This window comes from Cnephaeus nilssonii, assembly GCF_951640355.1.
Source record: "Cnephaeus nilssonii genome assembly, chromosome: 19".
In the NCBI taxonomy this organism is placed as follows: Eukaryota; Metazoa; Chordata; class Mammalia; order Chiroptera; family Vespertilionidae; genus Cnephaeus; species Cnephaeus nilssonii.
The window spans coordinates 3,338,199-3,346,607 of record NC_137090.1 but is presented as its reverse complement, the minus strand read 5'-3'; the positions used below and the strand labels follow the sequence as shown (position 1 = coordinate 3,346,607).

The 8,409-nt window shown below is 47.7% G+C and overlaps 1 protein-coding gene across 3 annotated transcripts in view; it reads left to right on the top strand.

The window, feature by feature from the left end:
• The first annotated feature begins 115 nt into the window (after window positions 1-115).
• SAP30BP (SAP30 binding protein) overlaps window positions 116-8,409 on the top strand; it is a 31,945-nt gene continuing 23,651 nt past the window's right edge. The window contains exons 1-4 of one of the 3 annotated variants that reach the window (XM_079798023.1): window positions 116-280; window positions 1,395-1,504; window positions 3,660-3,707; window positions 7,486-7,572. In XM_079798023.1, coding sequence (XP_079654149.1) covers window positions 175-280; window positions 1,395-1,504; window positions 3,660-3,707; window positions 7,486-7,572 — 351 coding nt within the window. In that variant the 5' untranslated portion in view covers window positions 116-174. The remainder of the gene's footprint in view (window positions 281-1,394; window positions 1,505-3,659; window positions 3,708-7,485; window positions 7,573-8,409) is intronic. The other 2 variants (XM_079798024.1, XM_079798025.1) reach the window with 2 other exon arrangements.

Genomic DNA, 8,409 nt, shown 5'->3' with positions numbered 1-8,409 from the left:
CGCGCGAGCGCTGTGTGAGGGGGGCGGGGCCAGGCGCAGAAACAGCCGTCCTGATTGGTTCCCGGTTTGGAACGGGCGCGGGGCCTTCTGGGATCCGGAAGAGGTCGCCTTTCGGTGCGGAAGTCGGCTCGCCGGAGTCAGCGCCGTGAGCCGCCCCGCGGCTGTGGGAAGAAGATGGCGGGGAAGAAGAGCGTCCTGTCTTCTCTGGCAGTTTACGCGGAAGATTCAGAGCCCGAGTCGGACGGCGAGGCTGGAGTGGAGACGGCGGGCAGCGCGGCTGGTGAGGCCCGAGGGGGGGAGGCGGGCGGGGGGAGGGGGGAAGCAGGTGTTCGCTCGGAACGCTGCTCTCCTTGCGGGGCGGGAGGGAAAGCGATGGGCATTGTGCGCCAAGTATCGGGCCCCCGAACCCCACAGCGCGATCCGAACACTCTGTGGGTAAGAATGGGTCCTCTCCTTCCGCTGGTTCGATTATTCTGCTGAAACTTATTGAAAATCTCCGTGCCGGGCATCCTGCTAGGCAGAGGGCTGGACAAAGGGTGGAGAGGGTCCAAGGCTGCGGAAACACTACCCATTCTCTCCGAGCGTGTTTGATGGGAGAGAGGGATGAGTAAAACGTAGGTGGAGGGTTTCTTTTTACTTTGATAACTTTTAACTAGCAATGTGCCTTAGACGCATCTCGGAGCTTTTGAAACATATATCTGGTCTTCGTTGCGAGGTTCTGTAGATCTGGGGAAGGATCTGGGCTACAGAGAGGGGGATAAGCAAGGCCCCTCGGTGATTCCATTATTTTGTGAGTTGTTAAATCCCCTCTGATTTTGTTGTCCTGCTCAGGTTGAGAATCACCATGTTAGGAAGTGGCCACAGATTTACTTGGGAGCAGAGAGAGGCAGTGAGTTACCTAATACAGCTGGGCCTTGGTTTCTCATCTGGAGAGGGGTCTTGGACTAGGTCGGCTCCTCTCTGTTTCGTGTGGTCTTGGCCAGTCAGAAGGTTCTCTGGTGGTTTCCCAGTCATTTGTATTGTTTGGGGGAGGGTGTGTGTGTGTGTGTTTTGTATTGAATGTAGAAAAAGATTGTTTCTCAAGTAGGTATGATTGGGAACCCCTTGGAGTACCCCGTTCAAGGTCCTGTTCCTAGGGAAGGACACACAAAAATGAGGACGACAGAGTCCTTGTCTTGTATGAGAAGATGCGTTCGCTGGTGCCTGTGATCCAATGTAAACATCAATAGAGGCTCTCAAACAACAGAATCTAGGGCCTGAGGTCATTTAACAGGAGACTTAGGTTCCTTTTTTACCTTAAGATATAATTCTAGTCACTCACATCACCGAACGGTTTTCTTGCATCTCCCCCCCCCCCCCATCTGTTCATTTTTATTTTTTTCCCTCTGTTTAAGAGGAGAAAGGCGGATTGGTATCTGATGCCTATGGAGAGGACGATTTTTCTCGCCTCGGGAATGATGAAGATGGCTATGAGGAAGAGGAGGAGGAGAACAGCAAACAATCGGTAAGTAGCTCTGTTCTCAAATCCAGAGCCGCTCATAGCACCATTCCACTTGTTAGAAACTTTCCAGACTGTTCCAGCAGCGTTCCATTTCATACCTAATGTCGTCCCCTCTCCTCCCACTCTGTTTGGTGTTAATTAAGGAAACTGGGTTGGATATTGGCAGTTCTGTTTGAAAATCAAATTTGTTTTCACCTGGACCATTTTGTATTTATCTTTGAACTTAAAATTTGGGGAAAAGATAGTGAATTATTTTATTTGACCCAGATATCAGTGGGTGTTTTATGTTCATTTTTCCTGTTTAGATCATTTATTCCATTTGCAACAGTATAGTCATTCTAATTGGTGTATCATTTATGTCTGCAATCAGCTCTGTATTATTTTTAATCTTGGTTGGGGCTCATTCAAATCTATCCATTTATTCAAAAGATTAGGAAGGAAAATTATTATTGTGTGTGTATGATTTACTCCTTAACTTCTTTCTTGACATTTTACTTGGCACTTTTTATCACAGTGCCGGCTCCTGATCACCAATCTTGCCTGAAATTTAGTATGCGTGGCTAACAAAAGAGAACTTGTGTCTTAACCAGAAAGACTTTAGATACACTATCGCATAAGCATCACGAGCCAGGATTTAAAAGTTTGGGGGGGGGGACAAGGATTCCGCTGGTGCTTAGCACAAAAACATACAAAGTTGAATATGGATATTTGACAACAGCTTTAATTGAAACATTCATTGTAATCTTATCATGTGTTTGAAGACTTTGCTACCTGTTGAGATTTAAATGTTACCATTAAAAATGCTTTCCAAGTTAAACAAAACTGTGCTTTGTATTTTATGCTCTTTGGAAGGTATTTTCATGCCCTGAGCCCCACCATCAATGCTAATAATCCAGAATGGACTGAAACTGGTTAGAAAAGCTTTGCAAGTTATGTTCTTTCCCTGACTTTTCTTATGTGCAAACATTCTGGCTATTTTCTTCCATAAATCTGCATAGTGTGTTTTGAAGTGTTACTTCACATTTGCTTTGCTTAGGATTTTCATCATATTTAAGCTTTATTTCATATTTCAGTAAAATCCTCTCATCAAATCCCAATATAGACCTTCTAAAATGTGATTGTATTTGGCTGAGCCACATCTCTGATATTTGTCCTGATTGGATTCGTTTTAAGGAGATTGCATTTAAAACCTTTGGCTCATTTAAAATGCCTTACAGGACAGTGAAGTCTCAAACCCATCAGTATAGTTTATTCACGTCTCTCAGGTGATGTGTATGTTAACATCTGGACTGCTGTTTAACGTGGGGGTTAAAATGTAGCTCGATTGAAGAAAAAGTTTCAAATGACACTTAAGTTTTTCCTGGTGGTAAGTTAAAGGACCACGTGTTGGGGGGTTCTGGGTAGTGGCGCTGTCTGTGGCCTTCGTTCGCATTCAGGGGCATGGTGGGCCTGCTCTTGGAGGCCAGCGCAGGCTTTGGAGAATGGTGCTTTGTGTGGAGCAGGCCATTTGGATAAGGAGCAAGGCTGGATAGAACGGTAAAGGCAGTTCTGGGGGAACTTGGCTGGAAGCAGGGCGCACTCACCTGGGACCCAGAAAAGGCTGGGCACTGCTCTGTAGTCATGCCTTTCCCGAGTCACTTACCTGGGCATTTGATGCCTACCTTCCTGGTGTTCATGTTGGTGCAAACAAATGCTACTGGGTTGGACTGCCGGGGTAGAGGTGCGTGGGGGTCACGGCACTCTGGCAGTGATCAGTGTCATGGTCGGAGTCAGATTATTTGTGTATATGAAAAGCAAAGAGGAGACAGCTTGTGTTTCTGGTTTTAAGTGATGGATATTTCATTGGGAACAGTATGTCTTTATCCTGTGGGGCCTGGCCTTACCCTTTTCTGAAGCATCTTGTGGCCTTGCCTCCACTTTTCTGTTGGCGATTTTTCATCTCGTGTAGACGACGGTACTGCTGGAGTATCTACTTTGAGCTGCTGATGTTCTTTCTCCCCCCAGAACATCTCCTCCTTCGGTTCTGGGTCATATGGAGGGGAGGGGTCTTGGTGGGATGACCCAGGCTGAGTAAGTTTGCTCCAACCCGTAGTTGTGCATATGTGAACCCTCAGGCCCGCTCCTTTAAGCTTAATCCTCTAAATTCTTTGTCTTGTAGGAAGATGACGATTCAGAGACTGAAAAACCTGAGGCTGATGACCCAAAGGTACTTGGTGTTGGCTGTGGTGGGTGGCTGGATGCGAATAAGGCATTTTAACATTGTGGCTCAGTTCATATGTCTGGTCAAGGTCCGTCCCGCTGACACACTGTGCAACCATGTGTAAATGTTCTGGGATGGAATCAGTTGCATGAAGAAACCTGGAGGCCACGTGTAAATGTTCTGGGATGGAATCAGTTGCATGAAGAAACCTGGAGGCCACTCGAAGGAGTAAGTCCTGGAGCAGCCTGGACCTCTGGCCTTGTAGGTAGTGCCCCATCTCCAGCTGGAGAGCCTGGAGGCCTGGCTGAGCGCAGCAGCCTCCCTGTGCTCTGCAGAGTCCAGGTGTGCTTTGTGGGTCACTGCTCCCGCAGGGTCAGATGTGGGGATGTTCCCAGAGTCAGGAAGCACGAAGGGCCGCCTTGTATATTCGGGTTCTCTTCAGTTGTCTAGACGTGAAGACGGGCCTGAGAGGGTGAGACAGAATGAGGCCTCTCCCTGCTGTTGGGGGTGCTGAGCCGAATCATTGTTTCCCAGGCCTTGTGCCCCTCCACTCGGGGGTAAACCATACAGGATGGTCCCTTGAAACGACATAGTTTCTTATAGTTCATCCAAGTAGCAGCTGAGAGTAATTATCACACTCCTGACTCTGTCGTGATGAAGGTTAAGAGTAGGTTTGCCGTGCTGTGTGCTGAGCATCAGTACAAGTGTACCTGCCAGGGAAACATTCTTTAGGGACAAACATTTCTTTTTCCCCCCAAAGAGAAAAAAGGCTGATTCCATCACTCTGGGCCTGGGGAATAGGGACCAAGTTTTGTGATTAAAAACTGCTTTACACCAGCTGAGGCTGGCACACCCCCTCCAAGAGCATGCCCATCCCTTTCTTTCCCCACAGGCCTGCATCTCCTAAACTCTGAGGGTCCCCACGAGACTTGCAACCAGGGGAGCAGTGGGCAGTGTCACCTTGTCGCAGGCTAACCCCTGAATCGGTCCCCAAGGCCCCCTTTCCTCTGACTTCCCAGTGAGCCAAAGCAGCCCGCCTGGGCTCTCCTGTGGCTGCTTCTATGCTAAGCCCCTCCTGTTTCCCTGTCTCCGGCTTTAATAAACACACCCTCAAATACTAAAAGCAAAAAAACAAACAAAAGCCCAGCGGAGGCCTGTAAGGTGATTTAGTGGAACTTAGGAAAATTATACCCAGTTAGGACCTAAAGTAGCATATTTGAAAATACAGCATCAGTTGTTCCAACTTTGAACTGACTCTGTGATTGGATAGGACTGTGTGCAGGCACTGAAGTCAACCCATGAAAGGCTGGGGATGATGCAGAGAAGAAAACACTTTACCAAGAAGTGTTGGCATCAGCAGGAGAAACAAGGTATCCTAGGGACCGCAGACGCAGGCTCCTTTCTGTGCTGGGGAGGAGCCCAGGCCTTCTCGTCAAGCAGTGCTGGCGAGAGGGTAGGCTGTGGCCTGGAAGGAAGGGAGAGCTCCCTTGGCTGGCAGAAGAATGGTCAGTAACGTTAGTATTTGGCTTCTGTCTTAGTTTTCGGGGTGTGTGGGCCTTTGGGCTCCCGAATAGGGACAGGAATTGTTTCTTTATGCGTGGTCCCTGGCAGGAGTCTTTCTGTGCCCGATTTCCTTAGGGCCCTGACTTCCTCTCCAGCCTGCCATCAGCTCTTCCCGAGGGGGTCTCCACTCAAACCCCTCTCAACCCTCCCTCTGTTCTGGCACATTTAAGCTTTATTTCAATTGATATTTAACAATGTTTTTGTATGCTAAACCTTTGTTTTCAAACTAGAGGCCTGATGCACAAAATTCGTGCAAGGGGCTCGGCCCTCGCAGCCGTGGAGGCTTGCCTCGGCCCTTGCCAGAGCTTCATCTGGAAGGTCGTCCGGCTGTCCAGTCTAATTAACATATTACGCTTTTATTATTATAGATGTTTCTGCCTTAAGTATGTGACGTTTCTAACAATAGGATGTCATTTGTTTTGCTAACAAGTGGATTGATGTCACATTTGTCTTTTCCACTAGATGGCACTCCTTCCTACTTTGGCTTTTAAAGATCTGCTTTTGATTTTTTGCTGTGGCAGCTCTCTCAGAACATTTTGGCTCCTTTACATACACAATTAAAAGTTAGGATCCCATAGAGCTTTTCTTCATTTTGGCTTTGTCTGTTGACAATTTCTGAGCACTTGAAACCGAGGAAAATGTTAAATACTTATTTTAAAATAACAAGCCTATTTAACATAAATAACATTCTTATGGAAAATTACTATTTCCAAAATTTAAAAAAAGTTAGTACAAAGAGAGGAATCGTTTTACCATTTTACAAGTTTCCTTGGTGTCTAAAGTCTAGCTTAGTAGACAGCTAGGTTCTCGTAACTGCTGCATTCAGTCTGTTGCAGTATGCTGTTTAGGTTGAAGTATTTGAAGAAACTGTCTTCACACAGACAGGTCGTTTGAAAGAGAAGTATTTTAATAGATACTCGGGTACTTGTGGATTTTCTCCTCTGATGCTTGATCAAAGCTCAGCAAGCGGTAATTTTCTAAAGGTTAATTGGTTGCCATGTGGAACGGGAAGCCCTAGCGATGAACTTTTGTACTCTGCTGCATTAAAACCACGGTCTCTCTTGCACTTGGATCGGCCCTTTTCCCCAGGCACGGTACCACATCATCGGACACTGGCGATTTGGAAGGTGGTTCACTGAGTTACGCAGATCTCCTCGATGCTGACACATTTGCTTCTATAGTAGCCCCCCAAATCGTATTTGACAGTGACATTACTGACCTCGGCAGACAGGCCATTGAGTGTTAGGGAGCTGGCTTGCTCACAGCAGGGAGTACACATTTCCCCAGATTCTAGCTTTTGCTGGAGAGCTGGGATGTTATCATTGCCAAGAAGTACTCTCAGTGTTCCTTGAAGTGACAGGCTTTGCTTTTGAGGAAATGGCGGCCAAACTCCCGCCTCGGAGTGACCATAGTTTGTCAGTCATTCTTTCAGGTAAAATGGTGTTCTGGGAAGAAAGCCGCTAGGTCAGCTTGGAACCCAAATAACCACATGGGTGCTTTTCCCTCGATGTCCAAGTTTATGCACAGCTCTCGTCATCATACAAAATGCTAAAAAAACAAACAAACAAAAAAAACTACTCAAGCGTCAAGGACATGCAGAAGTGAAATGGGCTTTTTTTTTTTTTTTTTTTTTAACTGAGAGTATGACTCCTGCTAGAATTTGGTGCTGCTGCCTTGATTTGTTCTAAAGGGCCAACAAGTTGACCCACCATTGCTCCTGTAAATGTCACCACGGTGAAACAGGTAAATGTCTTCACGTTATGGAAATATTTTCGGCCTTGCAGACCTCCAGGGGTCCACAGATCAACTTTGAGAATCACTGTTCTTCAAAAACAAGATCTTGGGTGGGTAATATGACGTAACGGTGATAACTGCATTCATTGCTCTGCATGTGTCCATGAAGCTGCTGATATCCTTAAGGGGCCTTGAGCTGCCTGGGGGCAGTAGAGCCCCCAGAGGAAGAGGAAACGGCCCAGGTGGTGGGGAGAAGGTAAAGCCCTGGGGTTAGAGACCTGGTTTGAATTCCAGCTGTCCTTGGGGAAGTCCCCTCACCTCAGTGTTTCTCATCTGCAAAATGGGCATCATGATCAAATCGGCCTCGTTTGTCTTACAAGGCTTAATTAAGTAAAATGTAAATAAATACTTAGCTCCATAGTGTCTGGCATGTCTGTGTTCAGCAGTGTTAGGTACAACGACCAGTACTCCTCTGCTCCCTCCCCAGGTGGTCACTCGTGTCGTTGAGACGTTTTTTGGAATATTGAATTCCGCATTTAAACTGGAGTACACTCAGAGGAGAGAAAGCTTCAAGGTGAGGGGACTTAAAACCACATCATGTGAGGACAAGTGAAGGAGCTGGGAGGGGGAAGATGGGAAGAGCTGGTCGCTCTGTCTGCTGTTTGGAGGTCCGGTGAGGGAAGGGAGGCGGCGGCCACATGAAGCAAAGCATAGAATTACACGGCAGACGTTCGCTGTCGTCTAGAACGATGAACTTTCTGTTATCTCTGGCCGAAAGTGGGTGAGCTGCTTCTGGAGGTAGTGAGCTCCCTGTTCCTGGGCCTCTGACAGGTTGAAGAAACCATTTGTCCACTGTGTCCTAAAGAAATGTGTGGGCTGGGGCTGGACCAAACCCCCAGAGGGTTTCCTGGGGAAAGACAGGCATTGTGGATGAGCAAAGCTGAGTGTCCCCTGACTTCCTTCTTCCCACTCTGATGTTTGGGGTTACCAACGAGTGCAAAGTCCCATATTTGGGGGTTTGAGTAAGAAATGACAACTCCACACCACCTCTCGGCGGAGCCTGTGGTCCTGATCCATCGGCCTGGGGTGTCAGGGATGCTGGGGTGGCTCTGGGTTTCCTGAGTTGGCCCTGAACTAGAGGAGAGGAGGCTGGAGGAGGTGGCTGAGTATTCCACGGAAGCAGTGTGCATGGGCACCTCAGGCCGTCATATGTCTTCTCTCACTTCAATTTTCTGGTCTTACCTCTTTAGTAAGCAGCCTGACTCCGATGTTCTGATTACTGAACAGAAGGTGGCGCTGCTGTCCCAGGAAAAGCCAGACAAGACAAGGAAGCCTGGTCCAGCTCCTCGCCTCAGGGGCAGGGTGCCTGCTGGCTTAAGTGTTTCCTGCATCTGTTTGCCCTTGGCACACC